Below are 14,062 nucleotides of genomic sequence, written 5' to 3'. Positions count from 1 at the left end.
ATGAGCTATTGAACTGTGGCAGAAAAGTTATTAAAATATATAATGGGATTCCCAAGAGCAGAACATAAGAAATTAATGTCAAGTAGTGAGGAGTTGCTGATGGGAGAGAATACCACAGAAAATAAAAAGGGGTATTTCCTGGAGCAGTGTGAGGTGCCCCAAAATTAAAAGACAGAAGAGCTGAGGATGGGAACAAGCACTTTGAGCAGCATGCTCATCAGGATCAGCCAAGATTTCAGGAGGGTTTGGTAAAGGCTGACCTCTTTATGACATCACATTGCAGTTTTCTACATTGGCCAGGCAAGCCCAGGCACTGTTGCTATAAGAATTTGCAGGAGGAAGACGGAGTCTCACTGAAATACAAACAGTGGGCACTAAATACTTTTGAAACTCAGGCCAAGCTTATTTAGGAGGATAAGTTTTGGCATCCACCTTGGCGTGAATGCGTTGATTAAATGCCCGTCTCTGATGATGCTCACTGGAATCTCATTAGCTAGTCACCCTTTTGGGAGACACTGATCTAATGGATCAGCAGAGAGGGCTAGCAACTGATTTCTAATCTGAATTCTGCTACTGACGTATTGTGTTACCGTGGCCCAGATGCACTGTTTTCCACCTGTAAAATGGGGATATTTATTTGTATTGTGGTGGCTCCTAAGAGCCTTTGGGCATTCTACACAGCAAGCAGAAACCTGCAACAGCTAGTCTCTGAGCCTGGGTCTACAGACTTGGGCTTATGCTACAGTCCTAAAGACAGCTGTTGCAGCTTGGGCTGGAGCTCGGGCTGTGAAGCCTAGGTGGGGTTGGGTCCAAGTCCATATGTCTAAACAGCTATTCTTAGTACCGTAGCAAGAGCCTGAGTCTGTAGACCCGGGCTCTGAGTCTCGCTTCTGAGGGTTTCTGCTTCCCGTGTAGCTGCACCTTCAATCATAGGAAAGAATCCCACTGTGCAAAGTGCTGGACAAATAGAGAAAGAAAAAAAAAAAAAAGACAGTCCCTGTCCCAAAGCCTTGCTTCATGGGGGTATTGGGAGGGGTAGTTAACTAATCTCTGTATAGTGCTTTACATTTCCAAAGCAGAGCACCAGCATCAATTATCACCACTGATGAAGTGAATTAACTGAAAACAGCTTCTGCCAGAGTGTTCTTGAAATTCTAGAGTCATACTTTGAGCTATATTAACTATTACTATTCGATCAGCTTTGCGCCTTTCTAGCTTACCACATAGATCAGGCTTGTACAGTGCTTTTATTGTAACCAACCTAAAGGGGCTGGTTGTCCACGTATAACCCCATTCTTGGTCCTTTCCTCCAGGTCCATGACCTCCTTGTATATCAACTCTGTAAACATGACAAAAATAGTAGTTATACCAATCCAATACTTCAAACCAATCATTTTAATAAGATGTGCATTCATCATTAACATTCCAGTTTCATAGGATTATTACTCTTCAGAACTATTTTTAGACAATATTAGACTACAAAGAAGATAGCAAAGAAAGGAACATATTTAGAACTGAAAGTGATGCATCAGTTTACAGCACCATTCTGCTGCAAGGTCAAAGGTTTGGAGCTCACAGAATGCACTGAAATTGCTCACCGCTTGGTAGCTGATTTTGTCCGGGTCGGTTTGAGATGGAGGACGTTGAAGTAGAGCCACGAGGCTGAGGCAATCCATTCACTCAATGTTATGGAGGCCTCCTGCACAGGTGAACAGGTCTGATGGAAGAACAAGGAGCGCAGAAGGCCTTACCTAGCTGGGATTAGGATGGCTCAAGGCAACATTTTTGAGAAGAACTAGTACCCAGCAACACCACGACTCTTTGCTAGACAGACAGACTGTGTTTATATAAGTCCATAACTATCCCCTTGGAAGCAAACTTGGGGTTACGTGCCAAGTTGCAAGACTGCTCTGCATCAGAAACCATAACATTTCTTGAAGAACAAATGTTCCCCTGCCCCAACCCCATCACGGATTTTCCTCACTAGTGCAAATTCATGCCATGGCCAAGCCTGATGCACTGAATGGTGTTCAAACAACCTAAGTGTTGAACGTTACTGGTGCTGGACTGCCCCTCCCTTCCCAGATATCTTTGCCTGAAGGATCCTGGATGATAGCTAACCAAGGCAGTCTCGTCCAATCTTTTTTTCTTAGCAGAGGCCTAGCCATAACTTGTTTGAGAGATGCTGGCAGATAACCCTATCTGAGATGTGTGGACAACCCTTTCCAACAGGAGGATCAGATATTGATCAGCTACAATATCCACAGATCCAGGTCAGATGAAGGTGGGCACAAGGACACTGGCTGAGACTCACTAAGGGATAGCGGTATAGCTGTACCATCCCAATCTGAAGGTCACCATAAATATCCAGAAGTCACTCTGGATCAGATCATCCTTTTCTGTGGTGATTAAAAGCCACACACAGGATGAAAAAGATGCCTCTAAAGTCAGCAAGGGGTGCTCTAGGTTGATAAGATGGCCAACCACCCAGAGGAGGTTTTGGCTGGGTAGAAGCACTGGTAGAAGAAAAGGACCAATACCTTAGATGCAAATTGTCAGTGACAGATTAAAAGTGGCAAACTGAAGTGATTTCCGAGTGCAATATGGAGGAAGGAATTGTTTAGGAGCCACTATCAATGGTCAGAGACAACAGACTGGGGTAGCATAGCAACCCACGTGGCTACCCGCACTTGGCACTAGGCCAGGATAGAGGTATCATACTGTGTTTCAAAGCACCCTTGGAGGTTACATCAGTCTCCTTGGGAAGCTCATAACTCCACATCTCTTACCTCAAGAGGGAAATGGAAGAGCCATGGCCTCACTCTTGAGGTGATGGTGATCAAACCAGATTAGCAGAGCATTTGCCTTCCTTTCCAGCTTGGCCCCCATGTTGAAGACTATGTCCAGAGTCTAATGGCAAAGGGCTCCAGACTATCTGCGGTAAGCCTTTGGTTGGCACAAGGGCTATACATTCTTATGCTAGCAGGTCAAAGCTGGCATCTGCATGCACAGTGAAATTCTCCGGGGTGGACCATGAAGCACCCCTCCTACTTCCTTCTCTTTCTGACAGTAACGGTTGAACTTTCTCCCAGGTATTTTAAGCACCTAAAACAGTACCAGTCTATTCAATGCATTATATTCGCATATTAAATGTAGCACTTTACACTTTAATGCTTCTCTGGATCCATCTTAATGGATCCTATCACTAATCCTAATAAAAACCTCAAACAACTGAAAATTAACTAGAAATTTTAGATAAACAAGCAAACTCTGCAAGTAGAAAAACATGGTTCCAAGCCTACTTGCCATGGCAGAGGAACAGGTGATGGTTATGGTGTGGGACCTTCTACAACTTTACTTTGACAGCTGAATCTGCAACATGATGCACAGGGTCAAAGGGCTCAAGAGACACAGCACGTGACTCATGTACAAAAGAAAATGCAGGCTGCTCTGAGCTCCTGCTAAGTGACTCTGCAAGATGTAACTGATAGGGAAGGAACTTTGTGCCTGTTATTCCTCAACACAAGGCAGGACTACTTTCGCCAAGTCTGTAACCTGAAGCTGTCCAAATCCTGTCATATGCTAGATCACAAGGTCCAACTGGGGAGGGGGCATGGGTTGGGGGCAGGGTATTCTGGTTATTTGTAAAGAGACTTTTCTAAACAAACAAACACAAACATTTACCCCTGCCTGCTCACCAGTGCAGTGAATGACACAAAACCTAAGAGCAAGAAATCTAGGACGCAGCAATGAAAGTCCCTTCTTTGTTCTTTCAAGCTTTTAAAACCACAGAGATTCGGTAATGCATTGAAGGCAATTGTCAACAATAGAGGCTGGGATCGAGGACTTCTTTCTACCAAGTTTGCATTCAGACCTCATCACAAAAGAGTGAGTGGTGTATTTACTGTTACATAACGTATAAATATATACACATACATGTGTACATACACACACACACACAAGAGGATAAAAGTGTGACATTTGCTATCAGCGGTCTTCTGATTTAGCAATCAATTTTGATAAACTTATGGAGGAGATACAGAAAAGTGCAGATCTATAAGAGGTAGCTGCCACTTGCTGCGAGCATATTCTTTAAAATCCAAGAGATACAAGGTCATTGAGAACAATATCGCAAAACCTACCATAATGTTATCGGCTGTATGACTAAAGTCATAAGGTTAGTATCAACTAGGTAGTATACAGAAACAGCAGATGAAAGTACCTCTTTGTTGCATAGGTTCTGTGAACATACAATGGGTTTTGTGCAAAAAAATTCAAGAGTAGAGGCTTTACAGAAGGCTTCATGATCATGCATGCAAGTAACCCAGAAAGAATGTATAGGCTTTAGTCACTGCTGTGGTGCTACGCCTTAGTATTGCCATAGGTATAGCTATTGACGTCTGTGTGGGTGCAGATGTTTAACTGAAAGAAAACACTGGCCTACATTTACCTTCCGCAAGTAATGCTATATGTGCGAGAACACGATCTTTGTGACAAACACTGGGCCTTTTGAGGTAAGGGGGCACAGTGGTATATCAAGAGTCATGGGCTTTGCAACTCACAGCAATGCTGCTCCTTTTTTTTGTGTGCTAAATTTGGCTCTATATTTGTCTTGTAGTTGAGGGTGGTTTTCAGATATTACTGAAAGGTTTTAAAACAATTTGTTGTAAAACAGATTTGACCTCTTAACTTCCCATGACAAACAACTCAAAAATAATTAATACACTGTTTTTTTCCTTCAGCTAAAACTGTGACATCTCTATTTTGTACCACAAAAAGTCATGACTTTCCCCATTTTTTCCCCAATGATAACTGATTAGTCTCATCTACATGGAACCAAAAATCCACCTTTAATAGCAGAAGTGTATATCAAATTGCAGCGTTTACTTTTGCTGAAGAAAAATTCTATTCGAAGAAACAGCTGAGGAAGCTCTGTAAAACTAAAGGTGGCTGAGCCTCTTTCAGACAATGCAAGTGACGATAAGAAGCAATTGAAGCAAGGAGAGATTATAAACCAAATGCGGCGTGACAGGAGAATATATATGAACTTGGTATTAAGAAGCGAGACTGCTATCAGAAAATTAGTCTGGACGTAGGCCAATGCTTGTTTCCTTAAAGAGGAAAATGCAAATGAACACACTAATTTTCCCCTCAGGAGAAATGTAAATGAACGTATAAACACCCTATAGAGGAAGTAGGGTTGATATTATGGCTACAGGAGAAAGCCTATTGGTATGCTAAGTTTCCTCCCATCTCTTTTGTGGATCACCTGCATTACTGAAAAAACTTCTCTTAGCAGGGAGGCTTAGTTGACTCCCCCCCCAACCTACTCTTTGCTCAGGCCTTGGCTACACTTGCACGTTATAATGCAATAAAGCTGCCCAGAGCGCTCTAACTCACTCCCTGTCCACACTGGCAAGGCACGTAGAGCGCTCTGACTCCCTGGCTAGAGCGCTGCTGGTCCTCCACCTCCCCGCGAGGGATGAGGTTTGCTGCATAGTGGGTGAGACGCTACAGCGTCAGTGTGAACGAGGAGTTACAGCGCGGACTGCCCTCCAGAAACGTCCCATAATCCCATTAACTGAAGTGGCCTCTCTTGTCTTCCAGTACAGGAGCAGCTGCTTATCAGCTCCGAGAAAAAAACAAACAGCTAATGTTTGCTTTGAGTGAGAGAGAGGGGGGCTGGGAAGGGGGGGGGGGGGTCTGTACTTACAAGACAGCATGCTGACACACTCTCAGCACCCCAAAAACCCACTCTCTCCCCCCACATACACACAACACACTCCACCCCACCCCCTGCCCGTTTGAAAAGCACATTGCAGCCACTTGAACGCTGGGATAGCTGGCCGTAATGCACCACTCCAATACCTCTGCAAGTGCTGCAAATGTGGCCACACCAGTGCGCTATCAGCTGTCAGTGCGGACAGATTGCAGCGCTTTCCCTACTGCGCTGTACGAAAGCTGGTTTAACCCAAAGCGCTCTGCATCTGCAAGTGTAGCCAAGCCCTCAATCTGCAAAGCTTATTGTTGACACACCACAAGCTGGACCTGTTCCCCCAGAATCTCAGCATGCTGCCTCTACAGGAAGCAGGGGAGAGTTTAGGTTTCTTGGTGGTAGGGAGGCCTTAGAAGTGGAGAGTGAATACTTTGCCACTACTTTCCCGAAGCATTTTAGAACTGAGAAGTTTTACCACCATAACAGAAGGTCATGAAGCAGAATACGGATGTGCACCCAAGCCTAGGAAAGTTACTCCTCTCTGACAACAAGTGTTAGCAATGGCTGTAGCTGACTTGCAAGGTCTTGTCTACCTTATGGAATTTTAGGGGGAAAAAATATTCTCACCAATTTTCCAACTTTGTTTCATCAGCACTGGTGTTAGTCCTCATGTAGACATGTACAAGTCCAGCAATACTTTAGGCAGTGAGAACGGTCGCTTTCTTTTAAATAAAAAGCTACCATGTTAATTAAAACTTGCTCCTTAGAAGGGTTAACTAACACGGCAGTAAACGCCTTGTCCACTAAAAGATTCCCCTGAGTGCAACTGAATGAAATGTTTACTTACAGTGACTGTGGTTCTTTGAGATGTGACAGACGTGATTCCACTTAGGTGTGTGTGCGCCCAGGAGTACTGGTAGAGGGGCAGAGTTCACACCTTGCGGCAACAGTCCCCTCCGCTCGTTACATGAGGCGGTGCTGCCCTGACCACCCGTCGGTTCCTTCACTCCGAACACTTGAAAATGAGACTCCAATGCAGAAGGGACAGAGGGTGGGTCTTGGAATACAAGTCTGCATCACATCTTGAAGAACCAGAATTACAGTAAGTAACCATTTCTTCTTCTTCAGGTAGATGCAGCTGTGTATTCCTTTTAAATGACCCAAGAAGTACCACGCCCCAGGAGGAGGGGCTCAAAGTCTACCTAAACAAGGACTGCAGGACCGCTCTAGCAAAGCTTGCATTCACCCTGGGCTGGAAGATGTGGTTCTGGCATAATGGTTCAGGACAGGGGCCACTGTCCCAGCCACGAGACGAGCGCCAATCCCAGTACCCGTAACAGTCCATCGAAGGCCCCCAATGCTCGTCAAGCAATGGACAATGGGGGGAGGACGACCCTGACTTGGATGCCAAGGAGCCTCAGGATCACTGGGATGAGGGCAGAGCGAGATCAGAGGCAGCAAGTAACCAGTCTGACTTGTCCATCATCCAGAACTAAGCAGGAAGCAGCGCTGCCACTGGAAGCAGTACCGTTGGTCCTGAGCAAGCTGGTGCCAGAAGTGCTATCAATCCCAAAGTCAGCAGCGGTACTGGAGTGTTTGACAGCACCAATTTCAAGGGCAGCGAAAGCTGCCACAGTAACATTTGCAATGCTGACTGCAATGGTGCTGAGGAGATTCACTGTACCCAGGTCCCCCAGACCAATCCCAGTGCTGGCCCTGCTTCCACAACCGTGAAAGGGGAACATTGGGGTCCAGTGCCAACTGACCCAAGGGTCCAATGGCTTGAGTCGACAGGGTTATAGATGACACAGCCCTGACAAAGTCCTGGAATAAGGGCAGGTCGGGGCCGAAAAGTAGACAATGTGCAGCTGACATGGAAACAGTCAGTACTTGCATCTACCTTGTCCGTACCAGATTCAATGGCCAGGCAGAGGCCAGAACCCAAGTCAGCAGTACAGGGTTTCTAACCTCCCTACTCGGTACCAGGGAAGGGTTAGAGGTACCCACACCATCCTGCGCACTGGCACCAACTCTGTGCTAGTTAACGCTTTTCCTGGGGAAGGCGGAAGAGGTTCCCCAAGACCTGGAGCAGCCTCGATCGGTCTTATCTGACCTTTTCCTCCATGCAGATAACAGGGAATGTCTCCTCCGTTTCTTCAGAGTGTGCCTGCTCCTGAACACAAAACAGCTTCACTCTTGGAACCTGAAGGCGATCTCTGACCTGATAAGGGCTTTGGTTCTGAAGCAGGCCACACGGCTTGTTCAAGCAGGTGCTGCTTTAGGCAAAGGTCCCGAGCCACTTGAGTCTATTTCTTGAACGATCTGCAGATTGCACAGTGCTCTTTAACATGGGCCTCGCTGAGACAGCAAGCACCATGTGGAGGGATTGCTGGTGGGGATCACACTCCCACACGAAGGACAACATTTAGCCCCCGTAAGAGCATCACTGAAGAAACTAAACTAATAAAATTAACACTAAGCTAACGCTAAGGGTACTACTTCACAGTATATATAATAAGAAAAAACTAAACTAGCTGAAGGTTGTGAGGTTAAGACCACACAGAGCCCTGACTCCAGCCACAGATGGTAAGAAGGAACTGAGGGAGGGTTGGGGCGGCGCTGCCTCATGTAACCAGGGGAAGGGTTATGGCCACGAAGTGTGAATACTTCCCTTCTCCGGGTACTGGTAGGCAAATTTCTTAGGTGTGTGCACACATAGCGCACCCAAGCCGAAGTGGAATACTCAGCTGCATCTACTCGAAGGTGGTGTGGATTCCCTAGTTCAGATACGGACCATGTGTAATCAGACCATTTCAGGGAGCATAATTAAGGAATAAAACCATTCCCAAAGCCATGGTTCAATCCTTCAATCACACTTCCAGAAACAGTGCTGAACATGATCTTGTCCTTAGCTACACTTGCAGTTAAAGCACACTCAGTGCCAGGTCAGCTTCACTCACAGCTGACACCATTATCAGCAACAAGTAATTTTCCTAGGTTAGACCAGTGCCAAGGGTGAAAGCATGTTCTTTATCTCCTGGACCAGGGCAATCTTTACTGGCCAGAGACCCAACCATCTTACCTGATGTCTGTATGAACTTGATCTATGCCATGGAAGAGAACTACTGTACCATAACTGTGCCTTTAAGAAGGCTCAATAACTAAACTTAATTAGAATTGGAACCATGCTATGTGCAAGTCACTTAGCATATGAATTCAGAAGAGGTACACTAATGTAACCTTACCATATACTTAAATATTATGCAGGTTTCTGAGCTGTGAAGGACACAAGCTACTAGTCATTCCAACTTCTTAACAGAACTCCGGTAACACAATAATCCTTGTATTGGATGTCAAGCCCCAAAGACAAATTTAAAACATTGTTCTTACCTTTCCATTCTTCTATTGTGTGCTCTCTTTCATCTAACTGCTTGTCTGGTATCTTTGGTGGAGGCTGCAAACAGAATTGATGCATGATAAAGAACTCAAATAACTACAGTGAAATGAAAGGGAAAATGCACATCACCTAACCGGAAGGCTGTTGTATAAAGAATAGCTTTCAGAATCCCAACCCAATCTTTTAAACATACAGCATCATGTCTGACCAAAACTGTTAGAAACATAGTGATGGAGAGTTCAATCCTTGAGGGGGCCATTTAGGGATCTTTGGCAAAAAAAATTGGGGATTTCTCCTCCTTTGAGCAGGGGGTTGGAGTAGATGACCTCCTGAGGTCCCTTCCAACCCTGATATTCTATGATAGTCATCTCATGTCTGGCCACTTTTCTATACTTCATGTGATGTTTCAGACGCCTAGTGATTAATAGTTTTCCTCGCATTGTTACAGTTATGTTTGACAAAGGTGGCTAAATGGAGACGTATCTAGGTACAGCATCTTCCATGCCTGACTGCCCTTTTGCCTCTTTGGGACATTTACTGTAAATATTCTGTAGAATTCTAGCTGCACCATTTACATGAAATCCTGTTTAGGATGCTGAAGTGTCTTCTTCAGTTCTTACTAGGTCACAGCCAACTACCCCTTCTATTCAGACACTTATTTTTCATCTTATTTCAATAAACTAGAAGTTAATTGTTTAAAAAGTGATATATTTTTATGTTTCAACTAAATCACATTCACCAGTGGTGATATTTGACAGCACATGCTCCTACACTAGAGTTTTGCCTCTGGCTCCTATTTTGTTACTTAGTGTTGAGATACTACCAAATTGCCCTAACTAGTAAAAATACCTTCTTCCTCTTTTCTTACCCAGGAGTCAATGGCTCATATTCCTGGTAAATGTAACAGGTATGCATAGGAATGACTGAGGCAAATATTTGGTTTAATAAATCCAGGGCCTGATTTTCAGAAGATTTAAGTGTGATATTTGCATGTCTTATTTGTAGGTACAATCATCATGATTATGCATAGAAATACAGGTGAACCACAACTGCCTGAAATTTTGGCCCCTAGAGAGAAAATTCTAACAAACATATCTACCAATTTCAGCTATAATTCTGACAGCTGCAGGTCAGAAATGTAGTGCATTATTATGGCAAGCAACTAAACCAATCACCACATTCCAAGTTTGCTTTCTTCCGTAGAGTATCCCATTATCAAGAGACCACAGCCAAGAACTTACTGCTTCTGCTTCAGATGGATCATACCAGACATTGATGTATGGGTGCTGCAGAGCCTCATCCACAGAGATTCTTTTAGAAGCATCTATAACCAGCATTTTTGATAACAAATCCCTTGCTTGACTGGCTGCAAGAGTGAAATTTTCTATTTAGGTTTATGCTGAATCCACATTAGACAATGTTTTAAATCTTATGAACAGACACACTTAAAAGGCTTAGCAGAGAGCAGACAAATTACAGTTTTAAGGTCTGCACAGAATTCAGGATTTAGCAAAGCTGGTACTACATTAAAAAGCAAAGTCAAAATAATGAGTAAAACTGATAAGAGAGTTTTGAATTTATGTCACATGTAACAAGAACAAAATCTCACATGGAAGACTAATCAGTACATGGTCATTGTCCTCCTTCATGCAAAGGAGGCAACATGACAACTGGACATGTTTTCACGTCTGATAAGTTTTATTGGTACATATATCGCCAGTGACTAGATGGATTTATTGAAATTGCAATTTCTGAGGGGAAAAAAATCAGAAGCTGGACAGCTACCAGAGGACTAAAAAAATGTCCATGTGATAGAGAACATCAAACAAAGTAAAAAAGAGAAACCTGGTAACTAGTATCTGATAAGTAACTATTCCTTAATATGAAGGCTTTCCTCCTGCCCCTCTCCCCAAATAAATCTGTCATCACATACAGGATGAGTGAATTCAGAGCAACTAAACTCTAGATTGGATTCAAAAATTGGCTTGTATATAAGCCTTGTGACATGGAGTGAAAATTGGACTAAGTATGAAAAAAGGTTGATAGATTCATAGACTTTAAGGTCAGAAGGGACCATCATGATCATCTAGTTTTACCTTGTCAAGGATGAATCCCCACTCTGGCACTTCAAGTGCAGAAGGTGGGGGCCCGCAAGGATTCTAAAAATTAATATGTGCCACTCCAGGCTTGGTAAATGCTACCACCACCCAAATGCAAAAATCCTCCTTGGACCCAGGAAGGAACACTTGGGAATTCCTCCCTGTGGGGTACCCTCAAGCCCTTTCACCCCCCCACCCCTTTGGGGAAGAGCTGAGAAAGAAACAAAGGAAATTAGCTGTGCTACCGGCTGATCAAACATACACAAACCTCTTGGGACACCAAAAATCCAATCCTGTTCTTAAAAAAAAAAGGTAAATTTTATTAAAAACAGAAAGGAAGAAAATACATCTGGAACTTAGGCTTTTGCTAGATTTTAAAATAGCAATTCCAAAATTAAGCACCCAAAACAGCTTTCTTGGGCGTTAAAGGTTACAAGCAAACAAAAACATCTGGGGTTAGCACAGGGAAGTCCACAAGCCTTAAAAAATAAACAGAAATAAACCTAATTGCGTCTTTCTAAACATTCCTAATTTATTTACATATTTGTGGGGTTTCAAATAAGTAATTCTAGGAAAAATCTAATGATTTCTCATCCCTGGCTTAAAGCTGCTTATAGCGTAGTCATAGCCCTGACTTTGCTCTGTTCCCCTCCTCCCCCGAGAACCACCACAGACATAAAGGGAAAGCTTCCTTCCCCATTTTAAAAAGTTCTAGCCTTCCCATTAGCTCTTTTGGTCAGGTGCCCCTTTTCTTTACCTAGGGGATTTTTTTAACCCTTTGCAGGTTAAGCAGGCAGATAACAGCTACCAAGAGGGATTTTACAGCTAAGTGGCTGGCTGGGTGTCCATAAAAGGGAGCTTCCCATGCCGCCGCCCCCTCCCCCATTTATCACAGACCTACAAATTGCAGCTGCATAATCTCTCCTACCCACCCCTGCAATAGGCCCATAATCTCTGGCTGTGTTACTGAAATCCTCACATCATGACTTAAAGGCTTCTAATTCATATCAGCAAATGACCCATGTCCCATGCTGCAGAGAAATGTGAACCTCCCCCACCCCGCCCCCAATGTCTCTGCCAATCTGACCTGGGGGGGAAATTCCTTCCTGACCCCAAATATAGCAAACAGTTAGACCCTAAGCAAGTGGGTGAGATCGACCAGTGTACTGAGGAAGAAGTCTCCAACCATACGGTCAAATTATCAGTGTTGGGTACAATGTTATTTAACGTCTTTATTGATCACCTGGAGGAGATGGTGAAAAAGCAGACTAATTGGGAGGTGAGGCAGAGCAAATTCCAACCAGGTCAGAGAAACAAACCTTGAGGAGCTAAACAAATGGACAGGAAATAAAATGTGACTGAACGAGGGGAAGTGTGTAGGGCTAGTACAGCTAGGAAAAAATATCCCTATCCTTTTAACAAGCTGGATATACTAGGAAAGCAATTGGGCGGGAGCTTGCAGCGTAATATTGTGGCAAACACCTAAAAAGGCCAATGACATGTGAGATGCAACACACAGAGCCAACATAAAATGAACCTGGGATGCAAGTCACCCCCTACGCTGTACCCCTCCTGCAAAACCACAACCATAGGGGAAGGCTGTATTTAGGCATCTCAGTGCTGGAAAGAAACAGAATGGGTGAGAATTCACAGAATCGCTAAAAAAAAAAGCAACTAAGGGGGATGAAGAGGGTAACTGAGCTTAGTTGTGCTGGTTCACGACATTAAAAAGAAGGGAATCTGAAAACCAGTTTACAAGAGTTTGACGTGTGAAAACACTGAAGAGGGAAAGAATCATTTAGGGCTGTCCACAGAGGTAGAACTACGAGTAAAAGGGTGAAAAATGTCTAGACAACAGGGGGAAATATTTCTGACCGACTCTGGAACTGAACCATAGAACAGTCTCTCAAAATAATGGGTGGTATCCATATCACTTGAGTTACCCAGAACTCAACAGGATAAAGTAATGTAGGAGAAAGTCTCGTAGTAGCTAGGAAGTGTTAGGGTTAGGAGAGGGACACGCTAGATTATAACTTTTCAATATATAGTGCCTAGGATTCATAGATTTTAAGGCAAGAAGGGACCATTATGCTCTTCTAGTCTGACCTCCTGTAGACCACAGGCCAGAGAACTTCCCCTAGATAATTCCTAGAGCAGATCTTTTAGAAAAACATCCAATCTTGATTTAAAAATGGTCAGTGAGGGAGAATCCACCACTGTCCTTGGTAAACTGTTCAATGGTTAATTACTCTCCTAATTAAAAATGTACTCTTTATTTAGGCAAGGATATTTAGAGAAAGTAAATATAAGTAAAATCTTGTAGACAGCAGAGCTAGTCATATTAGGGAAGCCATACTAAAATTCAGTTAATTCAGTATAAAAGCCTCTATCACTGCAAGTGTTTATACAATGTGGAGCTTCCAGTGTTTCAAAATTACCTCACTGCATAAATAAACGGTACAAGAAACCATTCTCCATGTGTAATCCCAGAGGCAAAGAGGAGAGTTCTGAGCATTTCAGTGTTTCCTTTCTTCTTCCCAGGAATCCTCTTAACCCTAAGTGGGCTATGGTCATAGTGCTGGTCAGTCCCTTCCTTGGCTGATAGTGGAAATGAAAAATCGCCATTTGAGATACAACCTGGGCTATCCTGAGGACAGGCAGGGGCTATAATAGTGAGCACTTTCCATCCTCCTTTGAGTCTCAAGTGACTTTTTCCAAAGCTCTGTAAGACCCGGCAACAACAGACCATATTGCTTGAAAGCACTACCAGGTTAATCATCTTTTGCTAGAGTACAAAATGCGATGAGCCCATGCTAGTCTACGGTGCTAAGTAGCAGCTAACTTCTAGCA

General features: G+C 43.7%; 1 protein-coding gene across 8 annotated transcripts in view; it reads right to left on the bottom strand.

Annotated features, from left to right (window-relative positions):
• Positions 1-14,062, bottom strand: part of MAPK8 (mitogen-activated protein kinase 8) — a 125,005-nt gene that overhangs the window by 1,194 nt on the left and 109,749 nt on the right. For 6 of the 8 annotated variants that reach the window (XM_084632917.1, XM_084632919.1, XM_084632915.1 and 3 more), the window contains 3 exons: positions 10,355-10,479; positions 9,107-9,170; positions 1,262-1,339 (listed from right to left, as the gene is read on the bottom strand). In XM_084632917.1, the coding sequence (XP_084489043.1) occupies positions 1,262-1,339; positions 9,107-9,170; positions 10,355-10,479 (267 nt within the window). Of the gene's footprint in view, positions 1-1,220; positions 1,340-9,106; positions 9,171-10,354; positions 10,480-14,062 lie in introns of all 8 variants that reach the window. The other 2 variants (XM_084632921.1, XM_084632922.1) reach the window with 1 other exon arrangement.

The sequence above is a fragment of the Lepidochelys olivacea genome, assembly GCF_965140295.1.
Source record: "Lepidochelys olivacea isolate rLepOli2 genome assembly, chromosome: 7".
In the NCBI taxonomy this organism is placed as follows: Eukaryota; Metazoa; Chordata; order Testudines; family Cheloniidae; genus Lepidochelys; species Lepidochelys olivacea.
Note: the sequence above shows the minus strand (reverse complement) of the source record. Positions and strands in the feature narration are given on the sequence as shown.